At 41.5% G+C, this 18,309-nt stretch overlaps 5 protein-coding genes across 5 annotated transcripts in view; 2 read left to right on the plus strand and 3 right to left on the minus strand.

Annotated features, from left to right (window-relative positions):
* Positions 1–15: 15 nt before the first annotated feature.
* On the minus strand, positions 16–2,483 carry iah1 (isoamyl acetate hydrolyzing esterase 1 (putative)). Its single transcript, XM_070920332.1, has 6 exons — positions 2,403–2,483; positions 2,209–2,261; positions 1,883–2,034; positions 1,230–1,391; positions 1,018–1,139; positions 16–324 (listed from the first exon to the last, which is right to left on the minus strand). The coding sequence occupies exons 1-6, from the start codon at positions 2,466–2,468 to the stop codon at positions 148–150; spliced, it is 732 nt and encodes a 243-aa protein (XP_070776433.1). The 5' UTR covers positions 2,469–2,483; the 3' UTR covers positions 16–147.
* Positions 2,484–3,233: 750 nt separating this feature from the next.
* LOC139297906 (uncharacterized) lies at positions 3,234–5,265 on the plus strand. Its single transcript, XM_070920717.1, has one exon. The coding sequence runs from the start codon at positions 3,234–3,236 to the stop codon at positions 4,290–4,292; it is 1,059 nt and encodes a 352-aa protein (XP_070776818.1). The 3' UTR covers positions 4,293–5,265.
* A 722-nt stretch (positions 5,266–5,987) lies between these two features.
* On the minus strand, positions 5,988–10,875 carry LOC139297693 (cleavage and polyadenylation specificity factor subunit 3). Its single transcript, XM_070920467.1, has 18 exons — positions 10,805–10,875; positions 10,611–10,674; positions 10,112–10,209; positions 9,819–9,947; positions 9,556–9,733; positions 9,366–9,455; positions 9,125–9,275; positions 8,736–8,911; positions 8,463–8,621; positions 8,165–8,311; positions 7,837–7,989; positions 7,569–7,677; positions 7,288–7,386; positions 7,044–7,138; positions 6,682–6,769; positions 6,413–6,479; positions 6,173–6,269; positions 5,988–6,089 (listed from the first exon to the last, which is right to left on the minus strand). Exons 1-18 carry the CDS (start codon positions 10,873–10,875, stop codon positions 5,988–5,990), a joined length of 2,073 nt encoding a protein of 690 aa, XP_070776568.1.
* Positions 10,876–11,294: 419 nt separating this feature from the next.
* Positions 11,295–13,877, plus strand: itgb1bp1 (integrin beta 1 binding protein 1). The gene is made up of 7 exons (XM_070920840.1): positions 11,295–11,365; positions 12,310–12,424; positions 12,553–12,631; positions 12,710–12,840; positions 12,977–13,069; positions 13,451–13,600; positions 13,698–13,877. Exons 2-7 carry the CDS (start codon positions 12,353–12,355, stop codon positions 13,767–13,769), a joined length of 597 nt encoding a protein of 198 aa, XP_070776941.1. The 5' UTR covers positions 11,295–11,365; positions 12,310–12,352; the 3' UTR covers positions 13,770–13,877.
* A 2,828-nt stretch (positions 13,878–16,705) lies between these two features.
* asap2a (ArfGAP with SH3 domain, ankyrin repeat and PH domain 2a) overlaps positions 16,706–18,309 on the minus strand; it is a 56,204-nt gene continuing 54,600 nt past the window's right edge. The window contains exon 28 of the mRNA XM_070919790.1: positions 16,706–17,189. Coding sequence (XP_070775891.1) covers positions 17,115–17,189 — 75 coding nt within the window. The 3' untranslated portion in view covers positions 16,706–17,114. The remainder of the gene's footprint in view (positions 17,190–18,309) is intronic.

Consider the following 18,309-nt stretch of genomic DNA (forward strand, 5'->3'; position numbering starts at 1 on the left):
CACATTTGACAAATATAAATCACAGCTGCTTTATTGTTTCAGAGCAGGAATGCAGTCCCGGTCAGGCTCGCAGTTTACGAAGTGCAACACATGAATGCTGGTGAGGGTTTGGTTCTCCACAGAATATGTTTTCCAACGTCCTCTCCTTCACTGGTCGCAGAGGAGGCTGCTCTCTGGGCTCTTGGCGTCGACGTCTCCCCAGTAGGGCAGGATGAACGGCAGATTGGCCACACGACCCTCCAGCAGCTCCCACAGGTGCTGAGACACAAACTTGTTTCCCTTCTCTGAGAGATGCAGCCCGTCGGACAGGTAGGCCGTGTAGTCCTGTGGAGCGGAGGACAAAACAGGATGTCTGAGGCCACTGGAAGGCTTTCTTTAAAGGATGAATTTAGAGAAAGACAATGGGGTAAAATGAATACTATTAGTACTGGGTCTGAACACATTTAGGTTGACGTTTTCAGTTTATCTCGCAGCGAGACATTTGTAAGGATCAAATGTTTGAAACATTAAAAGATGCCATATTGACAATATAGACTATATTTTCCCATCTTCCCATCCAGTTCATCAGCTGATTCAGAAATCTGGAATTTAGATGAACTAAAGATCTAAATAAATTGCTGTTCCAGCAATGCTTTATTTTATGGGTCCAAGATCGTCTAACTACGTAATGTGGTACTAATTATAGGGAAAATCTCAATTTAAATCAAAAGAAATGGAAATATTATTCTCTATATATGTTGAATTGTATGTTTGCCTGCAGACAAAGTTCATGTATTTTCATATTTGGCTGACGTGTTGTGCACTGACTTAAAGAATCTCTAGTTTTCACTACCAGCATAACTGGAAGTTATCACTACTTTCCTTATACAAAGTGCCAAATTACATAGTTCTTTCCCGGTAAATTCTTGGGTATTATTTGGTAATTTAAAAAAAAGAAGTTTTCCCTTGTGATGTGTGGGGATTGCATGTTACAGTGGCCTCTAACAACACACAGCAGTGATGTCAAGTACCACCCACCTGTCCATCTTTCTGCATGAGTGTCCAGAGGTCCAGGACGTCTGTACCACACTGACCAGCAGCCTGGACGCACGCCTGGGCATACTGCCCCGCTGCAGAGTTGTGGCGATTGAGGGGACATCCTGAAAAAGACATGAAGAAGCACTCATGATCTTTTTAAAAACTGTCTGTGTGATGATACAAGAACAAAAGGAGGAGAAACACCGTGTTACCTTTCAAAATGCACTCCTTCTCCCAGGCGGGCTCATAAACAGGTGGAGGGGTGATGAAGATAACTCTGTCTGCTGACACTCCAGCTGATGCCAGCAGCCTGGTGATCTCCTTCAGGTTCTCTGAATACTCCTGCAGGGGGACGTGCTGTTGGGGGTTTTTATCTGCTCGACAGGAACAGACGAAAGGAGGCAAAATCATACAATACAATATTTCTATGTCAAACATTGTTTTCAATGACTCATTTTGGATAATCCCAAGAAGCCCAAGCAGTGAAGTGCAGAGGATGTGGTACTCCAGCAACTTAGTGTTGCATTTCTGACACATCCTGACTTTTAGTCTCAAGTATGGGCCAAGCGCCAAACACACTGGATCCTACATTTTCTATCAGCTCATTTCAAAATTCAGAACACCAAAAAAAAAAGTAATTCTACTGACATCCGACAGTGCACACATATTTTATTGTAGTCATAAACAACACACACACACACAACACAACTGTCCAAATATTCATAACACAAGCAAGAAAAAAAACTATAGAAATCTATAAAATAATATAATATTTAAAAATCAGATTCAGAGAGTTTGCAGTAAAATATTTATAATTACTAAACTTCTTAAATTGTCTTTATAGGTTCAGTCAGTGAAGTTGTACCTTCCAGGGCACAGTCGTTGGCTCCAAAGAAGACAGTGACAGCAGCTATGTTGTTGTCTGCTGAGTTTTGGCTGTCAATGAGGCGAGGAAGAACTATCTTGGCCCATCTGGAGTTGTAGCCAGACAGTCCTCTGTTTACAACATCACACTTTCTGAAGGAAAAACATATGTCAGGTTCAGATATCAGTCAAAGGCACATCACATCAGTACCCTTTCTGTTCATAGCTCTGGATGACTGTTACTGAAGTCTCTGTTTATGAGAAATTAGATGAGCACTTATATGAAGGCTACAACAAATCAACATCCACTATATGGGACCTACTTACCTTGCTAGTTTGTTGGCAATGTCAGCACCCCACCCATTGGCTTGAAATGAAAACTGAAAGAATCAACAGCACTGTTTTATACATGCCAAACTTAAGCTAGCAGCTAATGCTAGCTAACTAACAAGTAGCAGACAAAATGCAATATAATATTACAGTCCTTAAATCGATTCATCGATTTTCATGCATTGGCTAACCTGCGTGATGGAATCCCCAAATAAAATCACTTTAGGCCAAATTACTGTTTTGAACTTGGACATCATGAACTTGTATGTATGAACTGGCTGCACAGAATAAACCGAACTTCCGGTTAGGGGAGGGGCGTTTTACCATACTTCACAATAAAAGTCTTAACATCATGATCTTTTTTTAGATGTTATTTAGCAAAATAATGCATTTTTGCTTGATAGATATAATTATTATATATAAACAAAGCCCATTTCCGACAGGAAGTCAAGATTATGTCTTATTCACTTATTATTGCTTTTTAAAAAATCATGATTAAAAAGAGAGAATATGGACTTAATATCTCATCGTTTTGACTCAGAAAGTCGAAATCTGGCTATTTTCCCTTGAAAGTCAAAATTTGGATTTATTTAGGGTAGGCCGGCAAATGAGTGTATGTTGAATTGTATGCTTGCCTGCAGACAAAATTCACATTTTTGCAAGTTCAGCTGACCTGCTGTGCCAGTAGTTAACTGGAATTAAACGAGATCTCTATTTACCTTACAAGTAATACCAAATTACATTCCAGGAAACTACTTCGGAAAGAAAAGAAAATGAGTGAAATGTGAAATAAAGTGTTACCACTATTATTTTGTCTGTTGGTTAGATTTTTGGTAATATATTCTGCAAATGTACAGAATTTCTCAAACATAATATATCTGCATAAACCTTTTGGTCAATGGCTGTGCAAAATAGTAGAACTTTGAGTTTACTATTTCATATCCTCCACTGGGAGGCGCTGCAGTTAGAGGAGCCTCTCTCATCATCACGGAAATCACTTTTCTTCTTCGCTCCTTGTAAACATGGCGGAGGTCAGGCATCGCCTTGGAAGGGGAGCGTACGACTTTGCACATGAAACATGTAAACGTTACCTCCTGGAAAGTCCGAACAAACAAGTTAAAAGTGCAATACGGGCTTCTTCCCTATCGGCGGGGTTTCTGTTGAGTGATATTCAAAATGGCGAAGTGTTTGGAGCCGACACTGCTGCGCACAGAGTGACCGTTGGAGTTTCACAGGACAGTTACACAAGGGTAACACCTCTGTTTGGTACTGTTAACGATGTTTGGAAAAACGGAAATGTCGCTGAATATTACTATTGTCGTGGACTTAACAAAGAGTATTCACTTCCTAACAAGACCCGGGTTCAAAATATAGAAAGAAGTCTCCCTCTGTACCGGAGTAACTGTAATGCCAAGTTTCGCAGGACTTCCTGCACCTTCAGGTCTGCTTGTCGACTTCAGAGCCTCGGTAGTCGGCGTTTGTGTTGGGGACATGGACAGCTTGTTTTTATCAGAGCTTACAGCGGCAACGGGGCCCGAGCTGAGCCCCTTTACAAAACCAAAACAGGCTACTATGAAATCCTGGAGGTGACACCTACCGCCACTCAAGCCCAGATAAAAACAGCCTACTACAAGCAGTCCTTCATCTACCACCCGGACAGAAACGCTGGTGGGGAGGAGGCCACTGTTCGCTTCTCTGAGATCAGCGAGGCCTACACCGTGCTGTGCAATAAGGCACTAAGGAAGAAGTACGACCGGGGTCTGTTGAGCCAGTCTGACCTTATTGCAACAGCCAGACCCTCCGCCAAGAGCACCGCGGGGAGCTCAAAGCAAACCGAGAGCCGACGGTCTGTGGTGGGCGGAGACAGCCGAGGAGGCGTCTTTGATTTCGACAAGTTTTTCCAGAACCACTACAAGGAGCAGCTGCAGAGACAAAGAGACATCAGAGTCCGCAAAGAGGAGTTGCTGAGGAAGAAGCAGGAGACGATTGGGGAGAAGAAGCTGGACAGGATGATGGAGGTGGGAGTCGGGGTGCTGCTGGCAATGGCCGTGGCCTTACTGGTCAGCTTAAAACGGGGTTGAAGTTCACCCACATGGAGGAGATGGAGGATGTAATGAGGAGGACTGTTGTTCTTGTTAGGAATTCTGGACACCTTTTAAGAGAAGTGTATTGTGGGTCCCTTGAATCATCACCACCCTTCACACTGCAAAAAACAACACTGCTTGCTGTTTGTCCTCTATGCAGGAAGACATGAACAACTAAATATCAGTGAAATACCATGGATGACTTAATATCATCCTTTGTGTCGATGTGACACTGTGCAATTGTGCATTTTTCTGTAGGATTACACTGTAAAGCTGCCAATCCAAGACTGTAATGTGCAATTGTTTCAGTTCCTCAGTCTGAAAGCGTGTATCTCAGCACAGCAGTGTATACTTCTCATTCAGCACAGCAGTGTATACTTCTCTTCCAGCACAGTATTCATCAGTGGCTGAGATGATTCTGTGCGCTGGTTTTTGAGAGTGTCACTCAATCAGAATCAGAAATACTTTATTGATCCCCTGGAGGAAATTATACAATTTGTCGCTCACACACAGTCAGTGCGACTCCGAGCAGCAGGAATGGGTATCTTTTAAATGTTTGGTGGTAATGCAACATCTAAGGTTACCAAATCATCTTTGAGGAATGTTTTTTGACAGTGGAAGATCCAGTGGTGGATTTACAACCTGGTAGTGATGCAGTTCAACTCATTTGGCTTTTATAAAGTCATCTGTGCAGCAGATTTCTTTATTTTTACTGGTGAAGCAAGTTTTGATTATGTTTTAATGTATTGCTATTTATGAACTATGTATAGCAATGTAAGGAAGAAGGGATGTGTGGATCAGTTATCTCTTGACAGCCCATTAAACTTTAAAGCATTACAGGAACTGTGGGTTTATGCTCACAGTTAAGTTAAAAAATGTGCCTTGGATGATATTTATTGTAAAAATCAATGATTATATTGTCCTGATATTTAACTAATACATTTGAGCCGTGCCTGTCAGAGCACAGTGAAACAAATGTTGTTTGGGTCTTTTGTTGGCGCCCTTGTTTGTCAACACCAACATTGATTAACTGCAAACATTGCTGATGAAATAAGTGACCAAAGGAACCTAAAGATGATTTCAACCCAATGATTCAAGACACAAATTTTTGCAAAAGTCTGTTTCAAACATCATATAATGATCACAAACATGTAGTGCATTTAGAAATTCACAGTTCAACACAGTTAAAAGTAAACAAGTGTGTCTTATCAGTGCACATTAGTAACAAACTCAGGTCAAACAAAACCTACAGTGCACCTCCACAAATACAGTACATGTATTAAATATAATTAAAAGTGCTTGCAAAAAACAAAAAACACTAACATCTATAAAAACAAATCTATCTACACAGCTTATTTATTTCCTTTTCTTACATGGTAGCTCCTTCATGTTCAATAAATAAGTAAAAAGCAAACCTAGTCCCTCCAAATTGCATAAGAAGAATTGGATCTAAAGATGTATTTGGGATAAAACAAGCTAAAACACTGTAGATCTTGGTAGTGTAGAAATATGGATGTCAGACTTATATATCAGATAGAGGTTTTAGCCCAACTGATTGTTAATTTTCAACTCTGAATTTGGAGTATTCTTTGTTTTTATATCTGTGATGTCTGAGCTTGAGAGACTATCCCACGTTAGTTCAAAGGGGAAGTCTGACTGGTTACGAACACGTCTGCAGACCTGTCTCCGCTCTCAGATGGCCGGGTTGAGGGCATCGTAGAGCCGCTGCACTGCCAGCTCCACCATCTCTCTCAGGGAGTCGTCCTCTGTGCATTCGTCCTCGAAGCACACCGACTGATCAGAGGAGAGGACATCGGTGAGAAAAATAAAAAAAAACAACAACAATCGTACATGTATTGTTCTGTTCTGCTTCTCACCCTTGTTTCCAAGCAAATGTGAACCGTCTTCCCATCTACTGTCACAGAGATGTTTTTACCATCACTGAAATCCACACATTCCTCCCCAAACATGTCCCTAAAGACAGAGAGAGACCCAACATTTATTATTAGAACTAAAGATCCACTGAGGAACTGTTATTTCTGGTGACATTTTATAGTTCAGCATAACTTTCAATGTTATAAACATGTTAGTATGGATTTAGCTTGCGTGTCACTCACTGCAACATGACTCCTAGTCGGGTTTGGAAGACGTCCATGTCCATAATGGCGCTCTGGGTCTCCATGACTGTTAATAAAACACAAATTAAATCAAATTAAATAAGAATTCATAACAACAAAGTCCATGGCAATAACCAGACACAATGCATTAAGCCTTTTTTGGGTTCAAATAAAACTCAAGTAATTAGCTGTATGCTTCCTACAGTTCATATTACATTCAAAACTGAAGGTCCGGATTAACAACATGCATAGCTGATTGCCAAACCGACCTTTCTGAGCCTTCGGGTTTGACTGGACTTCCAGCACAACAGTGGTGACAGCATCGGCATACATGTCATTGAGAGGGTTAGCTATCCACTGAAACAGGAGACAAAGAGAAAAAGGTGGGTGAATTGCAGCCATTAATAAAACACAGAAGTCCCAGCCCACAATGTAAATTTCCCATGCAAATCTGAGACATGATATCCGGCCATTCTATTCATACTCCAAACCTGGGATCATGTGTTTTGACAATGTGCCCATGTCTTAGCCTCAGGTCAGAGGGTCCATGTGATTAGACATAAGACAGGGCAAAAAAGGAGACTGAGCCAGTCTTGCTGTCCTGCACCAGGACCACCAGGTGACCGCTCACCTCCAGCAGCACCATGCCAGCCTCATGGGTCAGAGTGATATTCTTAAAGATCTTCAAAGTGTTTTTCTCGGTTCCATCCAGCTCTTCCACGTCACCTGAGACAGAGGAAACGCCGCCACAGTCAGTATGGTGTGAACTCCTAACCAGTGAAATTGAAAGCAGCTGTGTGCTCTGCATGAACGGACCAAAATCAAAATTCACATCAAACTGTAAAAGGATTGGTCACAAATTTAGCAGTCTTTACCTGTGAGGTTCCTCAGATGGCAGACGAGCAGTGAGTACGGTCCGGTGAAAGGGATGGCCTGGGACTGTTTCACTGTGCTCATGGCCAGCTCTGTGTACGCTGCAAAACAGACGCATTAGGTCACTTCATGATGCCTCGCCGGTTTGTCAGATATTAAAAGAAGCGGCGGCACAGCTGAGTATGGAGCAACAGAACCAACATGTAACATTTATCTCTATATCTGATCTGACAGCAGGCAAACAAAAAGACAGTTTCAGATTAACTGCATCAAAAATACTTACTAGAAAGGTCAGAGGGGTTGAGGATGTGGTAGTTGAAGTTCTTTTTCACCAGTATGCCTGACACCCTCTGGCCCTGAGCACACTTCTTATCAGCCAGAGAGCCCATCACCTGAGAGGAAGAGTCGTGTTCAGTAACTTCACTCATGTTTCAGTGTGGATTTATGTATTTAACATTCATAGTGTCATCTAATACATGCAGAAGGAGACCACAGTGACTTCAGACCATGTAAATCTAATAATAAGAAAAAAAAACAGACAGTTTATTGACCTTGGCCAGCTTCTCTCCTCTGAAGTTGAGGGTGACAGCTTCTGTGTTACGAGGGTTGTGGACCTCGATGTGAACCTGGTCATTATCCTCGTACTCCCTGATCAGAGCAGCCTTCAGACGGGCCATCTCATTCTGCTCCCCATGGACCAGGATCTGAAGACAACATGCACCATCTAATCTTGAATGGGAGCACCGGTACTGTACAATTTCCCCCAGGGATCAATTAAGTATTTCTGATTCTGATTCTGATTTACAACTGATACAACCGAAGGGCACAGGCGACTGAGAATTTTAAACAAATCAAAATGTTATTATTTTCTTCTCCTACCACATGTGGTGGTTTGAGAGCCCTGATGAACTCGCTGGTCTGCTGGTAGTCAGTGTGGGCAGAGAAGGAGATGTAGTCCACTGACATCTTCAGCTGCAGCTTCTGTCCTGACATGGTGGTGATCTCCTCCGGCTCAGACATGATGTGCTGCAGAAAGTGCACACAACACACTGCAGTAAGTTGCTGTAGTTGAGTTTAAGAGTTTAGATGATCAGAAAATTGCTGTAAATGACGAAACTGGACGTATCTGTCTATTGCTAACTCAGAATAACACTTGACACTTTGTCTACCGTCTGACCTTGGCCAGTGTGCCCTCCACACAGTATCCAGCGATGATGACTCCGTTCCTCTTATCAGTGCACCAGCTCTCAAAGAGCTCTCTGGAGAGGCCGCTCTGCATCATACCAGGAGACGCCATCACCACGCTGGGGCCGATGTCATCAAAGTGATCCATGCTCTGGAAAGAACCGACACCATACTTATAGATATTCAGCGGCTTTTTGACACCACGTTCAGATGATGAGCCCAAAGACAGAACAGTCTGGGCACCTGTGTCTGCAGCGCTCTCTACCTTGAGGTTGCTGATGTGCTTGAAGACAAAAGGGTTGTTGATATTGATGGCCTTGCGGATCTTGTCGTTCATTGCGTTGACGTAGGTCTGGTACACGGCCATGCACTTCTTAGCCAGGGATGAAGCATAGTAGATGGGGATGTCATGGAGCTCTGGGTGGTTCTGCCAGTACTCATCTACAGGAGAACATGAAGTACAATCTTACAGACTCCTCTGGCTGATATATAATATAAAACAGATGCAACAGACAAAACTAACTTTTAAAGAAGTGTAATACAATGCAAATATAAAGCATGTTATGATAAAGGGTCATAAATGATAGCATAGAGGCTAACAATTGCCTATTTAGAAGCACAATCCAAATCAGGGAGTGACACATGACTTCTCACCCAGGATGAGCAGCAGTTCCTGGGCCCGCCCCAAAGCGAACACGGGTATTAAACAGCGGCCTTCTCTGTTGACGATGTCATGGACTGTGTTACAGAACCGAGCTTCACGCTCCTCCCTCTTTTCATGGATGTGGGTGCCATATGTTGACTCCTGCAGAAAGAATTAACAGGATTTACCACGTTGTGGTCAACTAAAGATCCATTAAAAGTAGTGTCCAATGTGACTTATTATGAGGCGTACTATGATTAAGATGTCAGGTTTGACGCTGGGGATCTCAGCTGCCATCAGATGCCTGTCTTCTTGTCTGGAGAAATCTCCTGTGTACAGCAGCTTTGGAGGGGAAAAACAGACCGACGATGGACTTGTTAAGTGAACAACAGGACTCTCTGAAACAGAACAAATGTTATACATGAAAAAAAACAGTCATTACCTTGACTCCAGCTATTTCGATCATGAACATGGCAGCTCCCAGCACATGACCAGCGTGGTAGCACCAGAACTTGATTCCAGCCACCTCCTTGACCTCGTGGAAGTTGATGGTCTCGATCTTGTCCATGCTCTCCTCCAGGTCAGTCTCAGTGTACAGCATGTCATCTGCAGAAATGTTGCTGCAATAAAAGACACAGTTATTGGAGGTACAACAATTATTAATTTGGAGGAGTGAAACATGACACTGACCGCTCTTGCTCCTACCTGACTTTAACGTAGTCGGACAGCAGCCAGCGGTAGATGGCCTTGGTGGCGTGGGTCATGAAGGTCCTGCCTTTAAAGCTGGTCTTCTGGAGGAACCAGGGCAGAGCTCCACAGTGATCCAAGTGGAAACTGGTGAGGGGATACATACATCAAATCCTTAGTTATGTTTTACAATATAATAAAAATTTAATTCAAGCAGAAGAGCATGCCTTAGTGAGGAAATTACCAAGACAGATCAGGTTGAGCATCTATAATTGATCAAAAATAGACAGTTCAACACATAAAAGACTCACTGGCTGATGAGCAGTAGGTCTATCTCGGCTGGGTCAATCAAGTCTATGTAGGGGAGAGCATCCATTCCCTCCAAGCCAGGGTGGATACCACAGTCCAGCTGCCAAACACAAATATTACTGAATTTATATATTATAAATTAATCCACTCAGTATCAATGCTGCTTTGTTGTGGGTACATAAAATCTACACAGGACACAATAAAACAACAATAATTAAAATATAAAAAATAATAACAGCCTGCATATTAGATGATAGATTAGATATGATATGAACATAGAACTACATGTTGTACTGCCATTTCTGTTGTTCCATAACTTAATTGAATAATACTCGCAGATATGTTATTGGGTTATGGAATATTATTAGAAATTTTAATCTAGAGAGAGGTACTTTTATCTGTTTGAAGTCACACAGCAGCATACTGTACAGTTACAACTTATTGCTGAATCACAACAAGACCAGTTTTATTATATATGTGTGTAATACATAGTATATTTACCATAATCTTCCTTCCTTTGAACTCCAGGATGATGCATGACCTCCCAACCTCCTGACCAGCACCCCTGCAGTTACATGAGAAAACAGCATTTAGCAAATAGCTAACGATGCATTTATTTGTTGTTACTATGAGTACATATAAAGGCAATCACTCAAAACCTTTATTCATAAAAAACAAAATACAAATTAACTCACAGTGGACGAATTAGGAGCTGGTCACTTTCCTCCGCGGGGACAATCACCTCTACTTTGCGTTTTGTAGCCATATGCGTTAATTTTTGCAGCCAAATTTGAAAATAGAAAAAATAAATCAGGTCATACTGTACTGTGTTTGTAAAATGAATGAGAGGGGGCGCCCTCCTCTCGGGAACGTCACATTTCCGGTGTTGTGCCAAAATACCGCCGATGGGAATCATAAGCGTCAACAAAAGTTCCGAGACGGACGTTGATCGGTTTTTGCGGCAAATAATTCACATAAATATAATAACTAAATGTTACCAGGCACACGGCCATCATAAATAAGTAAAAAACATCAAGATTTGTAGACACTTAACAATATATATTATCCACAGGCACCTCGGCTCAATATTCAACTTTAGAGATACTTTTTCGTACTTCGTTGCGTCCCCTTTAAGTTGTGCTGGGTGTAGGCTGTGAAACTCAAAAGGAAGCTAAAGAGTCAAACTGTAGGTTAATAGAAAGCTTTGAAGAAAATTAACTGTGCACGGTACATTGAGACGTTTACGGTACAAACAGGTACGTAAGATAACTATTGAATACATTTGTGTTTGCCAACTCCCTGTGAAAGTCTTCGCTTTTTAATTTCAGTGTGAAAATTAATGCGGTGGGGGACATTTAAGGTGGAGTAGGATGAGTTTCATCCAAACATTTGCCTTTCTTTTAGAATGAGTAATATAGCCAACGCGTTTCCTGCTGAGCGTGTGGGTTAGCCAGCTAGATAAATGATGCGTTCAAGTCCAACGTAACCTGTTGAATCTGGTGTCTGGTGTATAATTTGTGTCGTGGGGGCTCTGATGTAAATTATTTATGCACCCCAACGTCACCCCAGTACAGATACAAGAGACCTGCAGTAATATTAGTTTACTCTGACATGATGGAGGTAGAGGATGTTGTTACAGTAGCAGATGTAACAGATGAAATGGTTTCCGATTTAACTGCTGCCCCTTTGCGACTCCATCAGCAGTTACTTTCCTTAAGCTACAGCCTCAAAAATTACCAGCAAGTCTCAATATTAACTCAGTGTTATGAGCACCCCAAAAGTAGTATTTATTACAGTGTTATATTAGAATATCCTTGTTATAATGCCCAGGTTTTGTTTTTTATTTCCCCCCTTTAATGTGTTGGTTTTGGAGTCAGTTTATTCTCAATGTTTACAAAGCATGTTTTGAGGGCAGCGCTTTTGGAAATATTGACATCAAAATCTATAGGATTCACACTTTTATTTTGTAAGGCCTTGCAAACTAAGTCGCTGATATTTTTTAAATACAGCTTAACTAACTAACACTCCTATAACGTGAATGGCTAAAGGATTTTTATGTAGCTGAATGTCCACACATTTATCCATCATTCAGAATTTAGACAACGCTATGTTTCTGCCTTTTTATTATTCATCATCTCTATTGAGACTTGAGAAGCCAGTCTTGTGGTGTGTCTTAACACTGTGGTCCGGGATGATTCAGGCTGGTGAGGCTGGAGGGCTGGATGTGGTCGTCATGGTGAAGGATGTTTCGGAAAGTCAAAAAGCGCCACAGCAGCAGCAGCTCGCAAAGCAGTGAGATCAGCACCAAAAGCAAAGTACAAGAACATGTACACACACACACACACACACACACACACACACACACATACATTTTATGACAGAGGTGTTTTCTCCCTTGTTGAGTTTAGTCAACACCCTTTCTCATGTTTCTGACTCTTCGTAGTCTGTGGACTCCAGTTTGGGGGGACTCTCCAGATCAAGCACAGTCGCCAGCCTCGACACAGACTCCACCAAGAGCTCAGGTCAGTCCCACTTTCCTCTTCTTCTTCCATTCCTCCCCTTTTTTTTCTAACTGATTATCCGATGTATGCACTTCTCAGGTAACAGCACGTCTGAAACATGCGCTGAGTTCCGGGTGAAGTATGTGGGAGCCATTGAGAAGTTACAGTTTGACATGAGCAAGACCCTCCAGGAGCCTCTGGACCTCATCAACTACATTGATGCCGCTCAGGTGAGAAGCTGGAGAAGGATACGGACACGCTTTCAAGCAGCAGTGATGGCTCTCCCAGTCACTCCAGGCTTACGGCAGACATCATCACATCGATATCATAGAGAGGATGCCGTAAATATTCTGCTCCTTTTCACAGCAAGATGGAAAGCTGCCCTTCGTTCCTGGAGACGAAGAGATGATTCTGGGAGTGTCAAAGTACGGAGTCAAAGTGGCCTCACTGGACCAGTGTGTGAGTAGAGTGATTTACTGTACTTTAGTATTTATTATGTCCATGAACGGTCATTGATTAGACTGTGTGCGGTATCGCTGGGTCATCAATACAGCCAGGCAGCATGGTTATGAATTCAGCATCAATTTATGTTTTTGACTTGGTCCTGCGCAAAGCTGCTGACTCAAATATTTCAGCAATTCCGCTGCTGTTGCCTCCAGATATCCCATTTTATTTGCATTTGGAGTATAGCTCTGCTTTAGTGCAACACTCAGATTTACCTCTGAGACCACATTGGCCCATGATGATTTATCTTTCTTAACCACACAATACAAATGAAGACATGTATTCTTGATATAATGAGTCAGTAATGAAATGCTTTTGATTTGTACCTCTGGCCAGGACGTGCTGCATCGCCACCCTCTGTACCTGATAGTTCGCATGCTGTGTTACGATGATGGCCTGGGCGCGGGGAAGAATCTCCTGGCTCTCAAAACCACCGATGCAAAGCAAGAGGAGTGCAGCATCTGGGTGTACCAGTGCAGCAGCTCAGTGAGTGTGACATGGGATGAAATGAGATTTGTTGGATTTGGGCTGTTAAAAGTTAAAACATAAAGATTGCTGTTGTTTTTATCATCTGTCTGAACAGGAGCAGGCTCAGTCCATCTGCAAGGTGCTGTCGGCTTCTTTTGACTGCGCTCTGACATCAGACAAGTCCTGAGGCCTGAGAGATGGACGGGAGCCGAGATCTGTCAAGAAGAGGAATGAAACAACTGCAAAAACCCAGGAAATCACGAGACAACCATGGCTGCATTGTGATTGCAATCATTTCCCCCCTTTTCTTTTTCTAACTTTGCTTTGTTTCCTTTAAGAGAGATTAACTGGAGGACAAATCATGTCTGTTTTCCATGTTAGTTTGCAGGAAAACATGATTCAGATTCCCAGTTTGTGATGCGTACTATCACCTTCCTATCATTCTCCAGCTGGGACAGAACCACTGTTTCTTCTGAATCATTTCCTTGGAATTTGTTTCCTTTACCTCACCAGTTCCTTTGACCTTTCACATAGAGTTAAAGTTAAGAAAAAGGGAAATGGTTGCATTTTTTAAAGCATTTGAATACAGTGTACAGCTTTCACTAATGTCATGTAAAGGAATCATATTTAAACCTAAATTATGGTACAAAATGGTACATAATGTTGTAACCCAGCATGTGATAATTCATGGGAGACATTCATCAGTGGAGAAACGACACGGTACACGCACACGGTTTGGAAACCACTTAGATCCCTTCTGAAGTTTAGATGTGTTGTGTTTTTCTGAGACAAACAGTATTAGTATGACAGTAGTCACTTTTTGACTTGAAGGTACATAATACACAATGATTTAACTGTGACCCACATCCTGTATCTTACTGTTTTGACTTTTATTGTATCTTGTTTTAAATGTCTATGTTTCTTGGTACCAAATGCTTGATGTGTTCTCTGATTTGTTAAATTCTTGTTGTGAGTTTTGTTTGTTGTGATTCAAAAACGGTATTAAATCCATTGGACTTGCTGAAACCACATACATCCTAACAGGCTGTTAGAAGCATGTGAACGTGTTTACAGTCGTGGTTCTAACTTGACTTCACCTTGTACATAATAATAGCCCCTTGTTCCTGTCTTCCTTGTCAACACAGTCCGGTTTAGATCAGGTTGAAAATGTATGATGATACGGAAGTGAAATAATTTGATCTGGTACAGTAAAGGAGTGGAAGGCTTTTGTTTTTGATAATTATTTGACTGATTTACTGAGTCATTTCTCCTTTTTCTTTCAGTGTCCTCTTTACTTTTGACTATATTTTTTGTCTTTTGATTATGAATTGCTGCAGGTTTTGAGCGGCTAAGTGAAGAAAAGAAAAACTTTTTTTTTTGGTATTTCTCTCCCGAAACACAGCACAATGTACGTTTTTACACTGCAGTACATTCTGAAACTTGGATGCAGACATGCTGAAATATCCCCCATCAGAGGGAGCTCTTGATACACCAGCTGACTTTTACTTTGACAAGAATCACACCAGTCAAATGGTGCTTTATTTTTAAAATGCAGGTCATTAGCTTTAATAGTTGTTTTGTGCACAAAGGACCAAAAACATCTTAAAGCCATTAATACTGTTAAGAAACAGACCAAAGCCTTGTTCATTTCATATTTTATTATTCCAGTTTCATTTTCCCATTTACTTGCACAATAGAGTTAAGAGTCGATGCAGTGATCCACAGACAGTTAATGAGAATGAATTAAGTTTATTTTCCCAGTTATGTGTGTGTGTCTGTATTTATGTTGTCGGCGCACACACACACACACACACACACACACACACACACACACACAGGTCCAGCTGAGGTCATATCTGTAACTGCTCATCACCACAGCGCATTAAAAGACATTTACAGCCTGGGTTAACTCTGCTATTTCTTTTTTTTTTTTACATTTAAATATCAACAAAACAAAACCAAATCTATTTACACGAATAGATTATTAAATCTTCCTGTTTCCAGTGAGTTAATATTAAACGAGATGAGGAGAGTCTTTCAGCTACGATTCACATGCTTCTCTTCTCATCATTCACAAATCCATGGAAGGCTCTGGTTTCAGTTTAAATGCCTAAATATCAACATTATGAACAGAAAGAAAGTTGCTCTGCAACCAAATTAAGTCAATTACATTGAATGTTTTATATTTATGTCATAACACTATTGATAAACTCATCTTTCTACATTATAGGACCCCAGAGAAGAGAGGCTTAAGCTGTAGGAAGGATATTCCTTTCTCTCTGAGCCTGGTTGTACAGAGAGAGTGTCAGAGATGGGGACGATTTCAGCTCATTTGTGAACAAAAAAAAACAAATCAGCCTGTCAGAGTCTGAGTGCCCTCAAAGGCAAAAGGAAGCAACAAGTCACAGAGCTACCTCTCGCTTCATCACATTCCCACGCTCTCTTTTTATTTTCTCTTACTTCAATGTTCTTTCATTCTCAGCTTATTCTGCGCAAATACACACACACACACACACACACACACACAAACACATCCTATTTCTCTAATAAGGCAGATGACAGGCGAAGACGGCCTGAGGCGTCACACTCGGCGTAAATTACTGGCTGCTGCAGCTCCAGTCAGTCTCATCATTTCACCTACAACAGTACAGGAAGAAGAGCTGAGTGTTGCTGTTCAATATTATCCTCCATGATGAAACAACACAGGCAGACTGTGTGTGGGAAAGCACTCGTAGAAGGTGGATGCACACAACTGGTTTCTCCCAGGTGTGCAGAGTTGGAGGCCATCTTTACATTACTTTTGCATCTTTCAAACGCCAGCGTGACTCTGAAACAGGGACAGGGAAGCGCTCCCTCGGGTGCAGCTTCTAGCATATTCTGGGGTTAACTTAGCACCATGAGGAAAACCTCCACACTGGAGGTCTACTACAGAGTTGAAAGGTTTGCACCTATAAGCAGGTGGGCGTTTAAAAATCGCTCATGCACGTTGGTGGAATGTAAGCATGTTGACTATGTTCACATTTAGTTAGTAAGATAAAATACATTGCTGTAGTCTTCTCAGGACTGTCTGTACAATGCGGCTGAGCAGAAAGCGGATGAAATGAACACTGCACATATAACCTTCATTATGTCACATGTCGTCTCATGTTGTAACGAGGATAAAGACAAGGAAAGTGCATTTATTGCCAGAGGTCATTCACTACAATCATTGTTTTTAAATCTTAAAGAGTCTCTTTGCCAGAAACATTAACAGCAAGCATAAAAACCACACACAGTCCCACGAGTCCTCGCAGGCAGCGACGCCCAGACTTTACCGACTTAAGTCTAGCTGCGGTTGCCATGACGACACCCATGCAAATTTGCAGCCGGGGCGATGATACAGCAGTGACACTTAACAAGCTCGCAGATGACGCCATGTGAAGATGAAGATGTCGACAGCCACAAGCACCGGGACGATGGTGGAGATAGAGACTGGTGAAGGAGGGACGCCGCGTTCCCTGTGACACTTCCTGAGACCCCGAGAGCCAACCGTTCAGTCAGCGATGAAGTGTACAAATGTAACCGGGAAGGCTCCTCTTCTCATCGGATCTCCTTCGATGTGGCCCAGCTGTGAAGACGGAAGACAGAGGCGACGTCAGAGGACGATAAAAGGCAGCTAACAACTCCAATAATACTACAATATTTCCAGAGTTGTAGAAGTAATGTAAATGTAAATAAGTCACTTAGAGCACATACACAATACTAAAAACACCAATAAACACTAGGGCTGGGTTAAATAAAGTGATTTTCTGATCGCTATTGAATGATTCAATAATGATTCTTAAAATCACAAGATTGATCTGCCTTTTCTCACTGAATATGTGGACATTTGCACTGAGTATGATGTTACTTGTAATAAATGGTACAGTTAGGGATGCACAATGTGTAAAATGCAAGTTATTTCTACATACATACGTACAGAAAAAGGCTCAGTTTCTGCTGTTTATGTGTGAATAAAATATAAATTATAAATAAAAGTTTTCAGGATAAAATCTGAAAACTGTTTTTATGTTTTTGCAATATTATTTTTAGTTAATCTTCAACAATCAAATCAAAACCAATCAAATCAGGAGATCAGTGCCAGCATGCAGCCGTGCTAAACACCACGTAATGGAGCACACAGAGTGGACTATGAGAGGCTAAAACACAAAACACATCTAAAACATTATACTGAAAATGACATTCCTACTTTATATTACCTTGGACGATAATGAAGACAGTATTTATTATGTCCATTTAAGTCATTTTAAACGTCTTCTATACCTGAAAATAAAAAAGCTAGGACATGTTTCTGCTCCAACAACGTTCAGACAAGGCTAAGAGTGAAACACAAGGACATAAATAGAGAATAATGAGCAATTTGTTGATAGTCTGAGCCGAGTTATGAACACTGCTTCTACACACAACAAAACTTCCTCCTGTCATTTATTTTACTTCTCTCATGAAATGTTTTCACACTCAGGAATTAACAATGTTAATCCAGTCAAATAACAGTTAAATAATAATGAAATGAAACTTGGTAGTTTGAGTTGTGATAATAGGCCAGAGACACATTTAACTTCAAATGACTTCATCCCTTCTGTGCTGCTTCGTGCTTTCATTTTGATATTTCAGACCCACAAACAGTGATAACGCTGTTGAATACAGGACAGAGAGGAAGCCTGGTGGGGACCTCGAGGGACTTTAGG

Source organism: Enoplosus armatus, chromosome 15 (genome assembly GCF_043641665.1).
Source record: "Enoplosus armatus isolate fEnoArm2 chromosome 15, fEnoArm2.hap1, whole genome shotgun sequence".
NCBI lineage: Eukaryota > Metazoa > Chordata > Actinopteri > Centrarchiformes > Enoplosidae > Enoplosus > Enoplosus armatus.

What these genes read in the sequence shown, in the direction of transcription:
- LOC139297693 (XM_070920467.1), bottom strand. Translation starts at nt 10,875, where the DNA reads ATGGCTACAAAACGCAAAGTAGAGGTGATTGTCCCCGCGGAGGAAAGT. An exon ending in CCATCTGAGGAACCTCACAG is followed by an intron (nt 7,139 to 7,287) that starts GTAAAGACTGCT and finishes CCTCTGTCTCAG; the next exon opens with GTGACGTGGAAGAGCTGGAT. An exon ending in ACATTTGCTTGGAAACAAGG is followed by an intron (nt 6,090 to 6,172) that starts GTGAGAAGCAGA and finishes TCCTCTGATCAG; the next exon opens with TCGGTGTGCTTCGAGGACGA.
- itgb1bp1 (XM_070920840.1), top strand. Translation starts at nt 12,353, where the DNA reads ATGTTTCGGAAAGTCAAAAAGCGCCACAGCAGCAGCAGCTCGCAAAGC. An exon ending in AGACTCCACCAAGAGCTCAG is followed by an intron (nt 12,632 to 12,709) that starts GTCAGTCCCACT and finishes TGCACTTCTCAG; the next exon opens with GTAACAGCACGTCTGAAACA. An exon ending in TGTACCAGTGCAGCAGCTCA is followed by an intron (nt 13,601 to 13,697) that starts GTGAGTGTGACA and finishes CTGTCTGAACAG; the next exon opens with GAGCAGGCTCAGTCCATCTG.
- LOC139297906 (XM_070920717.1), top strand. Translation starts at nt 3,234, where the DNA reads ATGGCGGAGGTCAGGCATCGCCTTGGAAGGGGAGCGTACGACTTTGCA.
- iah1 (XM_070920332.1), bottom strand. Translation starts at nt 2,468, where the DNA reads ATGATGTCCAAGTTCAAAACAGTAATTTGGCCTAAAGTGATTTTATTT. An exon ending in TTGGGGATTCCATCACGCAG is followed by an intron (nt 2,262 to 2,402) that starts GTTAGCCAATGC and finishes TGATTCTTTCAG; the next exon opens with TTTTCATTTCAAGCCAATGG. An exon ending in GAAGGAGTGCATTTTGAAAG is followed by an intron (nt 1,140 to 1,229) that starts GTAACACGGTGT and finishes TGTCTTTTTCAG; the next exon opens with GATGTCCCCTCAATCGCCAC.